Source organism: Mesoplodon mirus, assembly GCF_964341445.2.
Source record: "Mesoplodon mirus genome assembly, chromosome: 20".
Taxonomy (NCBI): Eukaryota; Metazoa; Chordata; class Mammalia; order Artiodactyla; family Ziphiidae; genus Mesoplodon; species Mesoplodon mirus.
Genome location: NC_138996.1, coordinates 10,932,104 through 10,952,196, shown reverse-complemented (window position 1 = coordinate 10,952,196; position 20,093 = coordinate 10,932,104). Strand labels below are relative to the sequence as shown.

Genomic DNA, 20,093 nt, shown 5'->3' with positions numbered 1-20,093 from the left:
ACCAAAATCCTGAAAGATGTGCTGTGCAACCAAATAAACAAAATAAAACAAACAGAGAGACAAAAACCAAGACAAACAATAAAAACAATCCAAAAAAAATCCCCAATGAAAACAAAAAAACCCCAAGAAAACAACCAAACAAAAAACCCAAAACAAACAATAAATAATAAACTAAGAAAACAAACAACAACAAAAAAACAAAACCCCCAAAACAAAAAATACCCCAGAAAATTTAAAGAAAAAGAAATAAAACAACAACATCAACAACAAGAATAAAATTCTCTGGGGCCTCTGATACCAGTGGCCTTGCCCACACGGTGATCTATAGCCAACCTCCGCCTCCCCAGGAGACACTCCAAGACCTGTAGGTAGGTCTTTGGACCTGCTGTGGGCACTGTGGAGGCAGCTCAGACTTTGACCTGGCCCAACTCCTGCGTGTACGTACCCACAAAGTCCACAGCTGCTAAAGCTAGATCCGTCTCGGTTGTGGGAACACTCATTGTCCATTCAGATGTTCTGTAGGTGCTGGGTTTACCAAGCTGATCGTGGTGGTTAATCCGTGGCTTGTGCAGCTGCAAGGAGAGATTTCAGTTCTTCTTAGTTGCACAGCCCCTGCGGCTCAGCTTTGATTTCGGCCCCACCTCTGCATGTGGGCTACCTCAGGCGTCTGCTCACTGCCCAGGCGAGTGGGTGCGAAGGCAGCAACTGGGGGCATGCTGGCCTGTTTCGCTGGGAGGGGGTGGGGCAGCGACTGACCGTGGCGTGCGTGCTCACTCAGGTGGGAGGGGGATAAGGTGGAAACAACTGGGACACGCACGCTCCCTCTGGTTGGAGCCCCTCCTAGTGCCTGGGGTGGCATGGGCTGGCGTGGGGGGAGAGAGGCTGTGATGGCAGCCCCACCCTTCATGCATCACTCAGCAGCGGCTCCTCACTTCTGTGGTGGTCCGGGCTTCTTCCAAGAGCATTCCCAGTTGCAGAGCTCCTTACTTCTGTTCCCTCAGGCTGTCTCCGAGCAGCCAACAGCCCTCCTCTCCCTGGGTCTGCTCTCCAAACCCCATGTTCCGGCACTGGCAGACACCCGTTTCACCCTGGGGCTTGCAGGCTGTGGCATGGACCATCTGTGTAAATCTTGCTCAGTCTTGCCTGCCACAGACTGGTTGCTGCACTTTCCTCTGATAGCCCTCGCAGCTCCCCTTCTATCTCAGCTAATTGCCCTACCAGTGAGGGGGCTTCTCCAGTTGTGGGAACCTCTCCTCTCCTTCAACTCCTCCCAGGGGAGCAGGTCCCATCCCGTTTCCTCTTTTCTTTTTGTTCCTTTTCTCTCTTTCATCCTACCTGGTTATGCGGGGATCTTTTCTTGTTCTATTAGGTGTCTGAGGTCCTCTGCTGGTGTTCAGCAGGTGCTTTGTGTGAATTGTTCCATTTGTAGATGTATTCTTGATGTATTTGTGAGGAGAGGTGAGTTCCAGTTCCTCCTATTCCACCGTCTTCACCTTGAACCTAACTTTTCTTTTAAATCATTATTTCTTGTAAAGATTATTATTTTTTCATTCCATTGATTTGCTATCTCTGTTTAAAATCAGCTGATAATATAATATAGTTCCATTTCTAGATTTATTCTACATCGATCTGTTTATCCTTATGCTATTGATTACTGTAGTTTATAGTAAACCTTTATATATTAGGTAATATAAGTCACTCAACTTCATTTATTCTTTTTCAATACTGCTTTGGATTTTCTGAGTCCTTTTCATCTCCATATAAATTTTAACATCAGTTTGCCAATTTCTAAAAAAAAAAAAATTGCCTCCTAGAATTTTGATTGAGGTTGTGTCAGATTTATACATGAATTCTGGATTATTAATATCTTAACAATATTGTGTTTTGCAACCCATGATTCTTTAAGTAGCGTTTTGTAGTTTAGTGAACATATTTTTTTTTTTTTTTTTTTTTTTTTGCTGTACGCGGGCCTCTCACTGCTGTGGCCTCTCCCGTTGCGGAGCACAGGCTCCGGACACACAGGCTCCGCGGCCATGGCTCGCGGGCCCAGCCGCTCCGCGGCATGTGGGATCTTCCGGGATCGGGGCACGAACCCGTGTCCCCTGCATCGGCAGGCGGACTCTCAACCACTGCGCCACCAGGGAAGCCCTAGTGAACATATTTTTAATATCTTTATTCTATATTAATCCTAACTACATTTTAGGTTTTGGTACTATTGTAAAAACTGTTGTTTTTATGAAGATTGGTTTTCCAGTTGTTTGTTGCTAATATGTAGAAATACAATCGATTTTTGTATCTTGACCCCTTATCTGTGATCTGATATAGTAAGTCATAATGATGCCTACTAAATATAGAGAAACCTTATTCTAACTGGTCATCACAGAATAGAGAATTATACTATGATGTAGATAAACAATTGTTAAATGGCAAAATATTTTATAATAAGAATTCAGAGTACTTGCTCAGAGTGAATCATCATAAGAAAAAAAATTTACAACACATTTTGTATGTTGCCTGGGCTTTCCGAGTTATTTCTTTCTGTACAAATGCTGACAAAGATGATGTGAAATTTACTTCTAGAAGCAAACTGACTGTATACTTTTTTGTCTACAACGCTATATTTCGCAGAGATCACTGGAACTTGATAATGACCCACAATACCTGCCACACTAGCTCTACTAGTATTTTTTGTTGACCTTCTTGGATTTTCTACACACGCGCACACACACACACACACACACACACACAGTCATGTCTTCTGAGAATAAAGAATGTTTTACTGTTTATTTTCCAGTATGTATGTTACTTACTTCTTTCTATTTCCGTACTTCACTGTATAGGGTCAATATTGAATGCAAGTAGTAAGAAATTAGTAAAACATTGCTGTGATTTAGCGATGCTCTCTTAGATGGGGAACACTTAATGTTACCCTTAGTTAGATAAGTACAGTATTAGCTGTATGATGTTACCTGTAGGCTTTTCCTGAAGGTTTTCCTGCTGTCTCAGGCATGGGCATCCATGGAGCATCCATGGAAGCAAGGCCTGGAAAGCATGTGTTTTCTGAGCAACAGTGGATCCAGGGTCTAAGGCTCTGGGTAGCACACAGGATTGGTGACTGGGTGCCCACGGAGCAGCTCTGGCTCTGGGGTCTGGGGCATATGCAGCGTTTGGGGTGGAGGGGCAGCCCTGGTCTTTGGCCAGAATGGTAGCAGCTCTTTCTGGGTGGGGTGCAGCAGCATCTTCTTATTTGGGTGGAGATGGCTCCTGATAGCCTCATGGAGAAAGCTGCCAGTGTCCTCTGTGGAGCGGGCTGCTGGGGTCCTCCTGTGGTGAGCCCTGTGGGGTCCTCGACTGTGAAAGCTGTGGGGTGTCCATGGCTGTTGTGGAGGCCCTCCTGGCAAACTCTGCCGTGTCCTCTGGAGAGCAGGCCACTGGGGACGGTGGTGGCATCCACTGCATGACAGATGCTGATAGTCCCCGCCCTTCTGTGTTCCTGGCTGTCTCCAAGTATGTCCACTAAGTCATCTCCCCAGTGGTCCTTTCTGTCCAGTTAGACTCCTTTTTTGCTCCGCTGTGTTGCTTTAGCTTCTTTTTTTTTTTTTTTTTTTTGGCGGTACGCAGGCCTCTCACTGCTGTGGCCTCTCCCGTTGTAGAGCACAGGCTCCGGACGCGCAGGCTCAGCGGCCATGGCTCACGGGCCCAGCCGCTCCGCGGAAGCGGAAGATGTGGGAAGATGTGGGATCTTCCCAAACCGGGGCACGAACCCATGTCCCCTGCATCGGTAGGTGGACTCTCAACCACTGCACCACAGGGAAGCCTGCTATAGGTTCTTAATTGTACCCTTGAGCCCCTCCCAGGGCTATTTTCGTTTGTGGAGAGCTGACTGTTGTTTTTGTGTGGGGGGGGAGGGAACGAAGGCTGGCGAGATCTCTTACTCTGCCATCTTGCTGATCTCTTCCTCAATGAGAATTTTTTAAATGTAAGAGAAGTAGATGTGTATCCTAGTCTAGTTCTTGATAAAATGTCCAGGATAATTTTACCAAGAGACATCAGTTAATTACCAATAAATTATTACTAATAAATTATTTTATGAAAGTTAGTATCCCCAGGGAGTCAATTCATTTAATTAATATTTGGCCCCAAACACCTAGACTTAAAGTCTGTCACACATTTCTAATTCTGGTATAGAGGATGGCCCACTGTCTTTGGCCCCTAGAAAATTTTTTATACGTAGTGCATTTATTGGTATGACAGATATAAGGGAGATAGGGAGATAGGAACGGTGGCTCTCAGAATATAGTGCTTGTACATTTATCTGAGGAAAAAATGAAGTGTCTTAGAACTCAAAAGAAATAGTGTTATGATAGAATCTCATAAAAATGAGACCAAGATAAATAGGAAGTTTCAGGAATTATGTAATGGAAACTACAAGTATTCAAAGTGGTCATTCAACTGAGCTTAATTTGTTTGATCTCATGAATGGTAATAATTGCTTCTAAAGTGTCTGTAAGATGCAGATATTGGGTAGAGCTGACCACCTGTGCTCCCACTGCTCCTCTGAACACTGTGGCTCAGTTTGGAGCTCAGTCTGGATCAATCTGGTCTCCCTTTACTAGTGAACCGTGGCATCTGGTGTAATACATCTTATATGGGACATCCATTCCTAGAGCATTTGGTTTATTATAATGGCAATCCTCTTTATTAGTTAGAGAATAAACTTATTATACAGATACCTAAAAATACAATGGTTCAAAAGAGATAGACTGTATTTTCTCTTTCATATAGTATTCCAGAGATAGGCAATTCATCAAAGATGGTTCAGCAGCTTTGCTCTATGACATTTTTCAGGAACCTGTGGTCTTTCTTTTGGCTCTGTCATCCCTTGTGTCTCTGGTAGAAGGTAGTTTTTCAGCACAAAACATTTATCCTAGCGCATGGAATGGAGAAAAAAGGAAATGAAAGTGTAACCAGCTTGCACTTAATGCCATTAACTGAATGTTTTGCATATAATTTCTACTCATAATCCACTGACCAGAACCTAGTCACATAACCATATCTAGTTGCAAGGGAGTCTGAAAAATGTTTTCTTTAGCTTGGTGTCTATGTGCCCTGCTAAGAACAAGAAAGTTCTATTACTGAATGGAAGAAAGAAGGAATGGATATTGGGGGACAATTGCCTATTTCTGTGCTATCTTTCCTCTCTTTTTAACTCACAGTTAGCCAAAGTTGAGGTTATGGTAACAGTTTATGCTTTCCAGTAGTCATGTTTTTCTGGAGTACCAAAGTTTATATAGAGAAGGCAGAGGTTAGTATAGATCAGAGTATCATAAACTGTTTTATTGATGGTAAGAGGCAAGATTTCACAGTAGGCTTCTAGATTCATCTTTTTCTGCAGAGGCTTCAGGTAGGATTTTCCTCTTAGTACCACTTTCTAGGAACTGCTTAATATCCACATGGTTACTGTGGGAAATATGTTATTAGTATAGTTTGGTCTTATACCCCTGTTTATACTTGGTTGGACAGTAGTGGGTACCTAACCAGACCCAGTCTAACTGCAGTACTCTTCAACCTTGCTACAGTTGGTGGGTTTTGAGGTGAATGTCTAAGTCATGCTAAGGGAGTTGGGGAGGTTCTGAGTTTCTTTTCTGGGACTTTTAGACAGTTAAACAAGAGAGTTTTCCCTCTAAGGACTCAAAATTATCATAGATAAAGCTCCAGAGTTTTGGGCAGCTATGTTTTTGACCATGTGGAAAAAGATGGGCCTCAATGAGACAGAAAAATGAAGCTGGAGTGTAAACATAAATGAAAACAAGAGATAGATAAGCTTTACTTACATTTCTTCCTTGAGTGCCAATATAATAAATATTTCATTTAATCTGTCTCTTGTTATTCTCATAATTAGTGATGAATTTCCTGGACTTCTTTGAAAATAGTTATTTCTCCATTATTTCAGCTGGTGTTACAGTAATAATCTTTAGTTTATTGGAGATGGAAAAGAATTATATAGCTCGAGTGGCTTCAGATTGTATAAGTAAGTTTATGCTTATTTATCTTAAGTATCTCTTAGGACTGTTTTAGGAGCCATGAGGAAAAAATTTCAACTCTTACTTCTTATCATGAATTTGTGGAAATTTTAAATTGGTTCTATCTACAAGTTATTTGAAAAATATAGAATCGATATTGCCTCTTTCAATAAAAAATATTTAAAAGGCCACAAAACAGAAACTAATGAAATTAATGAGGTGACATTGGAAACATAATTTGGGAGAGATCACTAAGGAGTTTGTTTCAAATGTTAATCTTTAAAAATCTCTATTGCTTCAAATAGAATAGATATAATTCCTATTGGAGGTTTTGATTTTGGATGTCAAACTCCATAAGAAAGACAGATCATGGAATATCTTCCCCAAGGTGTTGATTTTTTTCATTCATTCAATAAATATTTATTTATCACCTTAATTGGGTAAGGCATTCTTCTAGGACTGGAAACCCAGTGATGGGAAAGACAAAAAAAAGATTCCTATTCTTATGGAGGTTATATTCCAGTGAAGGGTTCAGGCATAAACAATAAAAAATTAGTAAATAAGTAAGTAAATAAATATAATCATTTCCATTATTGGTGAGTGGTATGATAATAACAACCAAAAAAATCCCCCAAACAAAGCAACAACAAACAGAGTGATAGGAAAAAGACTGATGATGAAGGTGAGGCTGTTCAGACAGGGTGTTCTGAGACGGTTTCTGTGTGGAAATGAAATTTGAGTAGAAACGTTAATATTAAGAAGAAGTCAGCCAGAAGATGATCTTAGGAAAGAGCATTTTGGGCAGAGAAATGCAGCAAATGTTATGGTTCTGAGTTAGGAATGAATTTGGTGAGTTCAAGGATGAAAAGAAGGGCAGTGTGGCTGAAAGGTAGTGAACCAGGCTGAGTAAGGACCATGGCAAGAAAATTGGATTTTATTCTTAATGTAATGGGAAACCACTAGAGATATTTAAGTAAGAGGCTGATGTATTTTTATTTTTTAAAAAGATCACTCTGACTTACGATATGGAGAATGTACTATGGCGAGTGGAAGTGGGGAGTCGTTTAGAAGCTATGGTAGCATATTAGAAGAGAACTGATGATAGCACAGGCTAGAGTGGTGGCTGTGCAGAAGATGAGAAGTGGTCATGCTCAGGCTGTATTTAGGGGCAGTGTCCATAATACTTGGATTAGATGGTGGAGGCAGGTAGTGAGGGGGGGGGAAAGAAATCAAGAATTCTTCCTAAGTTTTGGCCTGAACATTGGTTGACTAATGGTCCTATAAAGGAGCCTAGGGTGTAAAACAGAATTTGGTTTTAGGATATGTTAAGTTGCAAATGCCTATTAGTCGTGAGATGAGGTGAGAAAGATGTCAGGTTATGAAAGATAAAACTTTAGCTAACATTTCAATGGCTCCCTTTATTACAGTTGAGATGGGGTGGCCTTCTAGTCCATCTCACTGGAAATGTAAACTGGTCGTCTCTAATAGTGGTCAAGGGAGTAAAACCTCAAATTCCCTACTCTGCAGTGCTATTTATGAGTCTTGCCTAAACTACATGCAGTAGTTTTCCAGCACCCACATTTACTGACCTAGTACCAGCCATGCACATCTGTCTATGAAAGTCCATCTACTATTTTGTGGTACCTCATAGCATTTGATAATAGGTTAGAGGGAATCTAAATACACTATTTGGACTATAGAAGGGCAAATTCTCTTACTTTGTAGACTTGGTCAGTATACTGGATTTAAGGAACTATTTGACATGTGATTTCACATTTTCAAAGTGTTGCCCTTTTGGTGTTTCCATATCACCTTGGAAAACCCAGACTGAGCTGAGAGAAAGTCCCTAACACTAATTAGAGAGGGTATTTCAAGGGAGAAATTAAATACAGGACTCATTGGTACCTTTAGAAGCACTATTTGAATGAGTAAAAATTGGCCTGGTTGAAGAGCATTCCTAACCTTGTATTCTCAGATTCACAACTGAGCTAATAAACATTGTGAATACTCAGAAATACCATTACCTGTCCTCACGGTATGTATACAAGCACCTTTGATGGACCAATGTTTAAAAATGGTGGAAAGAGAATTAGGAGAAGGTAAAAAATTAAAGGAAATAGTGGGGAAAATGTAAATCATAGAAAGAGCTGGTAAATAGGAGAAACCTTCTTAATCTTAAAAGAAAATGGAGAAGGATTAGATGGGAATTAAGAGTGACTAAATATGGGACTTCCCTGGTGGTGCAGTGGTTGAAAATCCGCCTGCCAATGCAGGGGGCACAGGTTCAAGCCCTGGTCTGGGAAGATCCCACATGCTGTTCAGCAACTAAGCCCATGCGCCACAATTACTGAGCCTGCGCTCTAGAGTCTGTGAGCCTAGAGCCCGTGCTCTGCAACAAGAGAAGCCACTGCAATGAGAAGCCCGCACACCACAGTGAAGAGTAGCCCCAGCTCGCCGCTACTAGAGGAAGCCCATGCACAGCAGCGAAGATCCAACGCAACCAAAAATAAATAAATTAATTAATTAATAAAAAAAAGAGTGACTAAATAAACATCATCTTAATTAAGTTTCATAACAATCCACTGAGATAGATATCATTACCTACTTTTATATTTTATAGATGGGCAGTTAGACTTAGCAAGGTTCATTTTGGAAAAGGTAACTGTGCTAGGTGGAATTCTAAGATGGCCCCCAATATTCTTCTGGTGTACATTTCTTGGATAATCCCCTCTCTGAGTTGGGGGAGAACCAGTGAATATATGATGGAATATCATTCCTATGATTAGATTATATAGTAAATATGAAGGAATTTTAAAGATGTAATTAAGGTCCATAATTAGTCAACTTTGAATTAATCAAAAGGGAGATCATTCCGAGTGGGGCCTCACCTAATAATGTGAGCCTTTAGAAGATGGAAGACGTCAGAAGATTCTCTTGCTGGCTTGGCAGAAATAAGCTGCCATTGTTGTGAGAGGGCCATGTGACTAGGACCTGAGGGGCCAAGAGCAACTCCTGGCAGATAGTAAGACAATGGAGCAATGGGTGCAAAAACATGAATTCTTCCAACAACCAGTGAGATTGGAGAGGACTCCAGCCTCAAATGAGACTGTAACCCCAGCCAAGAACTTTATTTCAGCCTAGTGAGACCCTGAACCGAAAACCTGCTTGTGCTTTGCCAGGCTCTTGACTTACAGAAACTGTGACGTGGGTGTTGTTTCAAGGTGCCAATATATTGGTAATTTTTTACACAATGATAAAAAAGCTAATATAGTAATGTAGGAAAAATAGGTAAATTTATAGTTTGGCAATTTTGGTCCCTTCACTTCAGACTTCCTGAAGATACGAGGTTTCTTTAATGAGAATTTTTTATACACCTGGCTTTTTATAAATTCCTACTCAGAATCTAGGAGAGCAAGTATAGTTTTCTCTCTCGTCTTTCACAGAGCCCTCTCGAGGTTTACACTTCTATAGCTCTCCCCTATCCTCAAAATATCTTTTGTGATGGAAAGGACTGAAAATGAAGTAAAAGGAGAAATAACCATGAGCGTTACTTTTCACTTTAATCACTTCTCTTTTCTTACAACGTCACTAGGACACTTTTGAATAGATGATAATAATAGAGAAAAAAGCATAAGAAACATAAATATATGAGGAAATTGAGGAAGATGGAAGAAAAGGAAGTTTTAATCCAAATATATTTCTAACTTTGACAGGTTCAAAAAATGCTCCATTTGCCTGCTATGAAGAAATACAGTCTCAAACTGATAGGTTTGGGAACTGTGGTAGAGAAGGAAACAGATATAAATTTTGTGCATGGAGGTATGCTATGCAAATATTAAAGATACTTCTCTTGTGTTCTGTAAGATTCTGTTTTTAGTTTTTCTCTATATATGTCATTCATTCCAGTGGTTTCAAGTATCACATGTGTATGGGAATAAATCTGAAATCAAAATCTCTAGCCTTGGCATCTTTCTTGTGCTACAGGCTTATTAATTAAGCCTGTATCAATGGCTTTACTTTTTACTTTAAATGTTAGCATTAAAGTGTTACATTTTCCATAAATGGATATATTGCCATAAATGGAGAACCATTGTTTATTTTTACTTTTTTGTCAAAGAAAGCAATCTGATGCATTCCTAATAAATGCCTAATGCATAATAATATAATTTATTATGTTTGCAGGAATCTTATATGTGGCAGATTAATTTGCACCTACCCCTTTCAAACTCCTTTCCTTCGAGACGGTGCTTCTGTGATTTATGCTTTTGTACGAAATACTGTATGTATAACTATGCACTACACAACGACGAGTGGAGAAGATCCAATGATGGTCAAAAATGGCTCTATTTGTGATACTGGGAGGGTAAATGACTTAAAATCTATTTTTAAAAATCTAGTTTTATTAATTCCTTTAATAAATATTGCAGTTAATTACTAGTGCTTTGTAAACTTAAATATTTGGTTAAGGAGAAAATGAATAAGCTTCAATTGGTCTCTGAGGGAAATGAGAGTTGTTTGATCCCCATTAGAATTTCAGTGTTGTGAGCAAGGAAAATCCAAGTGTTCTGGGGCTGGAGTGGGGAAGAGAGAAATCTTGGGAATACTTGTACTTGTAGTTAAATATTCCATAACATGGAGATTCACTTTTCTTCTTGGAGAAGAAAGAAGAAATCCCACTTAGTAATATATGTCTCTTTGTGGCCCAGTAGGTAAGAGCACAACTTAGATGGGTCTGCTAAGAATCAGTCTTCACCTCTTAGTTTCTGACATTTTTCAAGTTACCTAACCAGTCTGAGATACCACAACTGTATGTAAAGTGGGGATAATAATAACATTTACTCTATGGAGTTATTGCAAAGATTAAATGAGTTAATAGTATAAAGTGCTTAGCACAATGCCCAGCACATAGTAAGAGCTAAATATAGGTTGGCTATTATTATTTATTGTTATTTTAATTTGTTATCTATGAGACCAACCAACGAAATCTGGAGAAAACATAGAGGGAATAAATTTACTTCAAAATCCCTACGTTCTAAAAGGAGTTGTTAGACACACCACGGAGGCCAAGAACTAATGAGAAGACTGAACACATTAAAGGCTTAAACGCATTAGGGTGTTGGGGTTTAGAAAGGGTTTTGTGAGGCCATTTCTCTGAAGAGTGTTGTGATTTCATGTTTGAAAGGAAATCATTTTCACATATATTATTTCATTTTAACCTTGAAACAAATCTCAAATAGTTTAGAAAAAGTATTATTGTACTCATTTAAGAAAACTGCAACTTAGGGAAGTTGATATTGCTAGAAATAAGGGAGTTGGGAATGTATCCTTAATCCTCTGATTATTATACTTTATACTTAAAATAATTAATATTTGGATGTTTAATACATTCCATAATAGAATGTTAGATATCTATAGTATATTTTAATGAAAACTTCTAATATCTTTCTTAGGAACTCAAATAATAGTGCATATTTAGTGAAAACTCCTGATTATTGAATTAATTTTCTTTCTATATAAACTTTAGATATGTGCAGTAATACAGAATATTATTTAAACTGTGCTCTTAGGGATGGTTTTGTTAGATTTCAGGCTATTGTAATTAAAAGTGATTTTTTGATTATGATTTTTTTTATGTCAGTCTTGTTTCATTTGTTTCTCCCATTTCCCTGCCCTGAATCATTTTTTTGGACTGTTTTGTTTTTTTTTGTTTTTTTTTGTTTTTTTTTTTTGTTTTTTTTTGCGGTACGCGGGCCTCTCACTGCTGTGGCCTCTCCCGTTGTGGAGCACAGGCTCCGGACGCGCAGGCTCAGCGGCCATGGCTCACGGGCCTAGTTGCTCCGCGGCATGTGGGATCTTCCCGGACTGGGGCATGAACCCGTGTCCCCTGCATCGGCAGGCGGACTCTCAACCACTGCGCCACCAGGGAAGCCCTGGACTGTTTTTAAAGAACAATTTTAGGATCACAACAAAATCGAAAGGATGTTAGAGGGATTTCCTACATGCCCTCTTGGCCCCACACAGGCATGTCTTCCCCGTTACTAACATCGCCCACCATTGTGGTACAGTTGTTACAATTGATCAACCTACATTGACACTTGCTTATCACACAAAGAAAATAGTTTACGTAAAGCTATTGTACATCCTATTAGTTTCTGACCTATATTATTTTCCTTCTCTCTTAAGAACTTCTTTTAACATGTCTTGCAAGACAGCTTTCTTAGTGAAAAATTTCCTCCATTTTTGTGTGTCTGAAAAAGTCTTTATCTCTCTTTCACTTTTGAAGGATAATTTTGTGGTATATAGAATTCTAGGTTGGGGATTTTTTTCTGTCAATACTTTAAATATTTTACTCCACTCTTCTGACTGCCTGGTTTCTGCGGAGAAGTCAGATGTAATTCTTATCTTTGTTCCTCTATAGGTACGGTTTTTAAAAAAATTTTTGCTTTTTTCAGGATTTATTCTTTGATTTTCTGTTTGAACACAATATGCCTAAGTGTAGGGGTTTGTTAGTTAGTTAGTTTATTTGGCATTTATCCTGCTTATTGTTTTCTGAGATTCCTGGAACTGTGGTTTGGTGTCTGACATTAATTTTGGGGAAATCCTTAGTCATTATTGTTTCAAATATTTCTTCTGTTCCTTTTTCTTTTTCTTCTGGCATTTCCATTACATATATGTTATACCTTTTATAGTTGTCCCACAGTCCTTGGATATTCTGTGTTATTTTTTTGTCTTTGTTCTTTTTGCTTTTTCATTTTCAAGGATTCTATTGATATATCCTCTAGCTCAGAGATTCTTCCCTCAGCTATTTCCAGTGTACTAATAAGCCCATTAAAGGCATTTATTCATTTTTGTTACAGTGGTTTTTTTTTCATCCCAGCATTTATTTTCATTTTTTTCTTAGGATTGCTGTCTCTCTGCTTCCATCTCCCATCTGTTCTTGCATAATGTCTACTTCATCTATTAGAGCCCTTAGCATATTAATCATAGTTGTTTAAACTCTTGGTCTGGGCCTCCCTGGTGGCGCAGTGGTTGAGAGTCCGCCTGCCGATGCAGGGGATACGGGTTCGTGCCCCGGTCTGGGAGGATCCCATATGCCGCGGAGCGGCTGGGCCCGTGAGCCATGGCCGCTGAGCCTGTGCGTCCGGAGCCTGTGCTCCGCAACGGGAAAGGCCACAACAGTGAGAGGCCCGCGTACAGCAAAAAAAAAAAATAATAATAATAAAAAAATAAAAATAAAAATAAACTCTTGGTCTGATAATTTCAGTATCCCTGACGTGTATGGATCTGATACTTTCTCCGTTTTTCCAATTGCGTTTTTTAGCTTTTAGTATAACCTTATCTGTTTTCTTGAGAGCTGGACATGATGAACCAGATAAAAGAACTGCTGTAAATAGACCTTTAGAAATGTGGTGGTGAGGTGTTGTGGGAAGGGGAAGTGTTCTTTAGTCCCATGAACAGGTCTGAGTCTTTCAGTGAACCTGTGCCTCTGGACTGTGAACTTCACAAGTGTTTCTCACATTTTTTCTCCTCCCTTAGATGGGACAGGATGGCTGGAGTGGGCTGGAGTTGGGTATTTCTCTTCTTATACATGGAAGGTTAAAGCTGACTGAAATTGGGTATTTCCCTTCCCCCAGATCAGTTAGGCTCTGATAAAACATCACCAGATTAGGCTCTAGTTAACTAGCTTCTCCTGAGGGCAAGCCTTGTTAAGAACAGTGTGCTCTGGCTACTTCAAAATGGTTCCTTTTCCCCTCCTCCTGCCAGAATACAAGAAATTTTTTTCTCTAATATTTACTGTGAGAACCTGGCTGAGCTCCTGGATGTACATCTCACAAAACCCTCTCCTGGAGTTCCTAACTCTCAGGGATGTCTGTATTGAGCCTCCAGCAATACATCAATTACAGTTCAGGCTTTCCGATGCTGGCATGGGTACCTGAGGAGGTTTCCGCTTGTGAATCTTTTCTCTGGTAAGCTGTGACTCCCTGTGTTCGCTTGTCTGTCTGTCCAACTTGGGGGCAGTGGTTTGCCCCCAAATCACTTCTTTTATGGATCCTAAAAGAGTTGTTGCTTCTTCAGTCTGTTCAACTTTTTACTTGTTGTTAGGATGGAGTGTCAACTTCCAGACTCCTTAAATGGGGAACCGAATACCAAAAGCCTGAACCATTTCTTTAAAATTTATTTTAAAAAATAGACTTTATTTTTTAGGGAAGTTTTAGGTTCACATCAAAAGTTGCAGAAAGTACAGGGAGTTCCCATAACCACTTACCCCACAGAAGTGCAGACACCTACACTATCCACAATCCTACACTATTACATCATCCTCACCCAAAGTCCATAGTTTACATAAGACTTATTGGAAAAATCCCCAAATATTTGTAGCTTACACCGCACATTTCTAAATAACACTTATGCCAAAGGAGAAATCTCAAGAGAAATTGAAAAATATTTTTAATTAAATGAAAATACAACATATAAAAATTTGTGGGTTACAGCAAAAGCAGTACTTAATGGAAATTACTGCATTGAATGGCTGTGGTCTTATGTTAGAAAATTACTGATGGTAATGTTACAATAACTGGACTCCTCTAACTCAGAAAAAAATTTTTGTATGTGTTTTTCTTTAGATTTGTGTAAATCGTGAATGTGTAGAATCAAGGATACTTGCAGACAGATCATATAGTTGTTCACTAAAGTGCAATGGACATGGAGTAAGTAAGCACATGATTCGTGTTGTCCCAAATCACCTCTCTTTTCAGCATCATTCGTTAATTTATTCAATGTTTATTGGGTTCCTACTGTGTGCTAGGACATGTTGTATCTACTTAAAATGTGGGGCTGAATTGGGTTACTAAATTTGTAGCCATATGTTTTAGAGGACATTGTACAGAATTAAATTACTGATGACTCTAGCAAATTTATTATTACAGTTGGGCACTTTTCAGAGGTATTAAATATTCCAATAAATACATTATCCTGTTCATTACGGGAAGATAATTAAGCTAAAGTTTGTGTGTCTATGAATATATAGGGTGAGGGAAAACTATTGGTTTTATCCCTCATTTTGTAATAGATTTTTTTTTTTTCTCAATGAGGCCAATTTATTTCCCATACCAAAAAAGTAAAAAGTGCAGTGGATAGAAGGTTGGATTGTCGATCTCAAGTGACAGTAGAACACACCTATTTTCTTTTTTTCTTTTTTTTTAAAATTGGAGTATAGTTGATTTACAATGTCGTGTTAGTTTCAGGTGTACAGCAAAGTGGATCAATTATACATATACATATATCTGTTATTTTTTAGATTTTTTTCCCATATAGGTTATTATAGAATAGTGAGTAGAGTTCCCTGTGCTATACAGTAGGTCCTTATTAGTTATCTATTTTATATACAGTAGTGTGTATATGTTAATCCCAAACACTTAATTTATCCCTCCCCCACCCCCTTTTGCCTTTGGTAACCATAAGTTTGTTTTCTACATCTGTGACTCTTTCTGTTTTGTAAATAAGTTCATTTGTACCATTTTTCAGATTCCACACATAGGCAATATCATATGATATTTGTCTTTCTCTCTCTGACTTGCTTCACTTAGTATGATAATCCCTAGGTCCACCCATGTTGCTGCAAATGGCATTATTTCATTCTTTATTATGGCTGAGGAATATTCCATTGTATATGTGTACCACATCTTCTTTATCTACTCCGCTGTTGATGGACATTTAGGTTGCTTCCATGTCTTTGCTATTGTAAATATTGCTGCAGTGAATATTGGGCTGCATGTATTTTTTCTTTCTTTTTAAAACTTTTAATTTTATATAGTTGATTAACACTGTTGTGTTAGTTTCAGATGTACAGCAAAGTGATTCAGTCACACATATACATGTATCTATTCTTTTTCAAATTATTTTCCCATTTAGGTCGTTACATAATATTGAGCAGAGTTCCCTGTGCTATACAGTAGGTCCTTGTTGGTTATCCATTTTAAATATAGCAGTGTGTACATGTCAATCCCCAACTGCCTAACTATCCCTTCCCCCCCACCCTTCCCCACCAGTAACCATAAGTTCATCTTTTAAGTCTGTGAGTGTTTCTGTTTTATAAATAAGTTTATTTGTATCGTTTCTTTTTAGATTCTGCATATAAGCAATATCATATTTCTCTTTCTCTGTCTGACTTACTTCACTCAGCATGACAGTCTCTAGGTCCATCCATGTTGCTGCAAATGGCATTATTTCATTCCTTTTAATGGCTGAGTAATATTCCATTGTATATATGTACCACATCTTCTTTATCTACTCCTCTTTTGATGGACATTTAGATTGCTTCCATGTCTTGGCTATTGTAAATAGTGCTGCAGTGAACACTGGGGTGCATGTATCCTTTTGGACCATGTTTTTCTCCAGATACATGTCCAGGAGTGAGATTGCAGGATTGTATGGTAGCTCTATTTTTAGTTTTTTAAGGAACCTCCATACTGTTCTCCATAGTGGCTGCACCAATTTACATTGACACCAACAGTGTAGGAGGGTTCCCTTCTCTCCACACCCTCTGCAGCATTTATTATTTATGAATTTTTTTGATCATAGCTGTTTTGCCTGGTTTGAGGTAATGTCTCTTTGTAGTTTTGATTTGCATTTCTCTAATAATTAGCGATGTTGAACTTCTTTTCATGTGCCTCTTGGCCATCTGTATGTTGTCTTTGGAGAAATGTCTATTTAGGTTTTCTGCCCATGTTTTGATTGGGTTGTTTTCTTTTGATGATATTAAGTCGCACGAGCTGTTTGTAAATTTTGGAGACTAATCCCCTGTTGGTCACATCATTGGCAAATATTTGCTCCCATTCTATGGGTTGCCTTTTTGTTTTGTTTATGGTGTCCTTTGCTGTGCAAAAGCTTTTGAGCTTAATTAGGTCCCATTTGTTTATTTTTGTTTTTATTTCCATTACTCTGGGAGGCAGATTGAAAAAGATATTGCTTTGATTTATGTCAGAGAGTGTTCCACATATGTTTTCTTTTAAGAGTTTTACAGTGTCCTCTCTCACATTTAGGTCTAATCCATTTTGAGCTTATTTTTGTGTATGGTTTTAAAGAATGTTCTAATTTCATTTTTTTACATGTAGCTGTCCAGTTTTCACAGCACCATTTATTGAAGCGACTGTTTTTCCTCTATTGTATAGTCTTGCCTCCTTTGTCACAAATTAATTGACCATAGGTGCATGGGTTTATTTCTGGGCTTTCTGTCCTGTTCCATTGATCTATAATTCTGTCTTTGTGCCAGTACCGTACTGTTTTGATGACTGTAGCTTTATAGTATAGTCTGAAGTCAGGGAGCCTGATTCCTCCAGCTTTGTTTTTCTTTTTCAAGGTTGCTTTGGCTCTCTAGGGTCTTTGTGTTTCCATACAGATTTTAAGATTCTTTTTGTTGTTCTAGGTCTGCAAAACATGCCATTGGTATTTTGATAGGGATTGCATTGAGTCTGTAGATCGCCTTGGGTAGTGTAGTCATTTTGACAATCAAAGAACATGGTATATCTTTCCATCTGTTTGTGTCATATTCGATATCGTGCATCAGCATCTTACAGTTTTCGGAGTACAGGTCTTTTGCCTCCTTAGGTAGGTTTACTCCCAGGTATTTTAATCTTTTTGATGTGATGGTTAATGGAATTGTTTGCTTATTTTCTCTTTCTGGTCTTTTGTTGTTAGTGTATATAAATACAACAGATTTCTATGTATTAATTTTATATCCTTCAGCTTTACTGAATTCATTGATGAACTCTAGTAGTTTTCGGGTAGCACCTTTAGGATTTTCTATGTATGGTACCATATCATCTGCAAATAATGACAGTTTTACTTCTTCTCTTCCAATTTGTATTCCTTTTATTTCATTTTCTTCTCTGATTGCTATGGTTAGGACTTCCAAAACTATGTTGAATAATAGTGGTGAGAGTGGACATCCTTGTCTTATTCCTGATCTTAGAGGAAATGCTTTCAACTTTTCACCGTTGAGTATGATGTTAGCTGTGGGCTTGTCATATATTGCCTTTATTATGTTCAGGTATTTTCCCTCTATGCCCACATCCTGAAGAGTTTTTATCATAAATGGGTGTTGAATTTTGTCAGAGGCTTTTTCTGGATCTATTGAGATGATCATATAGTTTCTATTCTTCAATTTGCTAATGTGGTGTATCACACTGATTGATTTGTGGATACTGAAAAATCCTTGCATCCCTGGGATATATCCCACTTGATCATGGTATATGATTCTTTGAATGTTTTGTTGGATTCGATTTACTAGTATTTTATTGAGGATTTTTGCATCCATGTTCATCAGTGATATTGGCCTGTAATTTTCTTTTTATGTGATATCTTTGTCTGGTTTTGGTATTGGGGTGATGGTGCCCTCACAGAATGAGTTTGGGAGTCTTCCTTCCTCTGCAGTTTTCTGGAAGAGTTTCAGAGAATAGGGGTTGACTCATCTCTAAATGTTTGGTAGAATTTGCCTGTGAAGCCATCTGGTCCTGGACTTCTATTTGTTGGGAGTTTTTTACTTACAGTTTCAATTTTAGAACTTGTGATTGGTCTGTTCATATTTTCTATTTCTTCCTGGTACAGTCTTGTCCATTTCTTCTAGGTTTTCCATTTTATTGGCCTGTATAGTCTCTTATGATCCTTTGTATTTCTGTGGTGTCAGTTGTAACTTCTTTTTCTTTTCTAATTTTATTGATTTGAGACCTCTCCTTTTTTTTTTACTTTTCCTTGATGAGTCTGGCTAAAGGTTTATCAATTTTGTTTATCTTTTCAAAGAACCAGCTTTTAGTTTCATAGATGTTTTCTGTTGTCTCTTTGTTCTGATTTCATTTATTTCTGCTCTGATCTTTATGATTTATTTCTTTCTACTAACTTTGGGTTTTGTTTCTTCTCCTTTCTCTAGTTGCTTTAGGTGTAAGGTTAGGTTGCTTACTTGATATTTTTTTTCCCTGCTGTATGACTGTATTGCTATAAACTTTCAATATTCAGTTTTATGAGCTGTTTGTATATTTCATATATTTTGAAATATATGTTTCAAAATGTATATTTTGAAAATATATATTTTGAAAATGTATAAATGTATACATGTATACATATAAATGTATAAATGTATATTTCGAAACCATGTTTCGTTACTGTTTTTTTAATTCTAGACTCATTTAGTCATGTACAGAAATATATATATACATATATTCTTTGATACTAGCAAGAGCTCAGAGCTCTGCTTGGCACATAGTAGGAACTCAAATCTTTGCTGAATGAATATCTGTCTATGGATGGATATTAGATAGATATAGGTGGTATTGCACTTTTCTATGTCTTTTTCATTCAACAGTATTTTACTTAAATCCTTCCAAGTCAGTAGATATAGGTTTAATAAGTATTTTTTTGTGCATATGTCATTGCATGCTGGCACCTGTATTTCTGTGGGAAGATTACCAGGAGTGTGACTGCTTGGTTGAAGGGTATATATGTTTAAAATTCTAATATAAATCTGTTAAAGCCATATTTCTTTCCCAAAATGCCCAAACACTTTTAAATTTACTTGCAATGTAAACAAATACCTCCTCTACTTCATCTCTCTCCCTTACCCCCAATCTTCTTGAGCTTGAGATCTAGAAATATTCCTTTGAACACTCTGTGCATGTCAAATAAAATTTATCTGGAGCCTAAATTTGTCCAGCAGGGCAATTGTTGACCTGCTAACAATCTAAGTTCTCACTCCTTCAAATTCACGGACATTGCTTATTCTTTTCTTCCCCGTAAAATAAGTAGTACTTACTCATCATTGAAGACTTTGAAAATTTAGAAATCTAAAGTAGAAAGAAAAAAATTAACCATAGTTTTTTTACAATACAGAGTTAACTCTTCTCCTGCAAGCTTTGTTTCTTTGTCAATGTATGTACACGTGTACATATGTATAAATTCACTTATTCATTCATTCATCAAATGTGTTTATTTGTGTGGGTATGCAAATTTATTCATTGAGTCACTGATGCAACAAAGCAGACATGGTACTATATATAAAGGGAAATAGCTTGCTTTTTT

The 20,093-nt window shown here is 38.0% G+C and overlaps 1 protein-coding gene across 4 annotated transcripts in view; it reads left to right on the top strand.

Annotated features, from left to right (window-relative positions):
• Positions 1-20,093, top strand: part of LOC309795811 (disintegrin and metalloproteinase domain-containing protein 32-like) — a 184,154-nt gene that overhangs the window by 128,851 nt on the left and 35,210 nt on the right. For all 4 annotated transcript variants that reach the window (XR_014292368.1, XR_014292369.1, XR_014292370.1 and 1 more), the window contains 3 exons: positions 9,737-9,842; positions 10,206-10,386; positions 14,648-14,731. Coding sequence is in view for 1 of the 4 variants with exons in the window: in XM_082608583.1 (XP_082464709.1) it covers positions 9,737-9,842; positions 10,206-10,386; positions 14,648-14,731 (371 nt within the window). In the remaining 3 variants the exon portion in view is untranslated. The remainder of the gene's footprint in view (positions 1-9,736; positions 9,843-10,205; positions 10,387-14,647; positions 14,732-20,093) is intronic.